The sequence below is a fragment of the Corvus brachyrhynchos genome, unplaced genomic scaffold (assembly GCF_000691975.1).
Source record: "Corvus brachyrhynchos isolate BGI_N302 unplaced genomic scaffold, ASM69197v1 scaffold34, whole genome shotgun sequence".
Lineage (NCBI taxonomy): Eukaryota > Metazoa > Chordata > Aves > Passeriformes > Corvidae > Corvus > Corvus brachyrhynchos.
Window position 1 is genome coordinate 6,125,539 of NW_008238126.1, and position 544 is coordinate 6,126,082.

A 544-nucleotide genomic window follows, 5' to 3' on the forward strand; every position below is an offset into this window, starting at 1 on the left:
AGAGGTGCTGCCCCTGGAGCGCCCGCTGGCCTCGGAGGGGGTTCCCCAGCCCCTCCGTGACGCTGTGCTGCCCCATCCCCAGGACAAGGACGGGCAGAAGCAGTGCGTGGCCCACAGCGCTTTCCGGGGCCGGGGCGTTTATGCCATCGCCAGGTGCTGCACGTGGCCCAGGGCTGAGTGCCGGATCAATGCCAGCTCCCCGGCGGCAGAGGGGGCCGAGTGCTCCCCACGGGACCGTGTGCTGACTGGTAACACCCAACACACCCGGTTACAGACCTCTGAGCCTGATGAACAAGGGGGTTTCTTCCAGAAAAGCTCTGGGATCTGGGGGTAAAAGGGTGGGTGTGGGTGCTGGGGTGGCAGGGAAGGGGTACATGTGCTGTGTGCATGAAGGGGGGAAGGGTTCAGGGGTCCCTTGGGACATCCCTTGGCACCAGTGTGTGCCCTGGGATGCTGCCATGGCTGCCCCGTGCCAACATCCCCTCTCCCCCGGGCAGGGGGCAGTTTCCACTCCCCATTCGAGGTGCTGGGTGCCAGTGGCAGG

General features: G+C 66.2%; 1 protein-coding gene across 1 annotated transcript in view; it reads left to right on the plus strand.

Moving 5' to 3' along the window:
• The window catches only part of PCSK9 (proprotein convertase subtilisin/kexin type 9), a 5,988-nt gene that overhangs the window by 3,878 nt on the left and 1,566 nt on the right, over window positions 1–544 (plus strand). The window contains exons 8-9 of the mRNA XM_017733540.1: window positions 3–248; window positions 498–543. Coding sequence (XP_017589029.1) covers window positions 3–248; window positions 498–543 — 292 coding nt within the window. The remainder of the gene's footprint in view (window positions 1–2; window positions 249–497; window position 544) is intronic.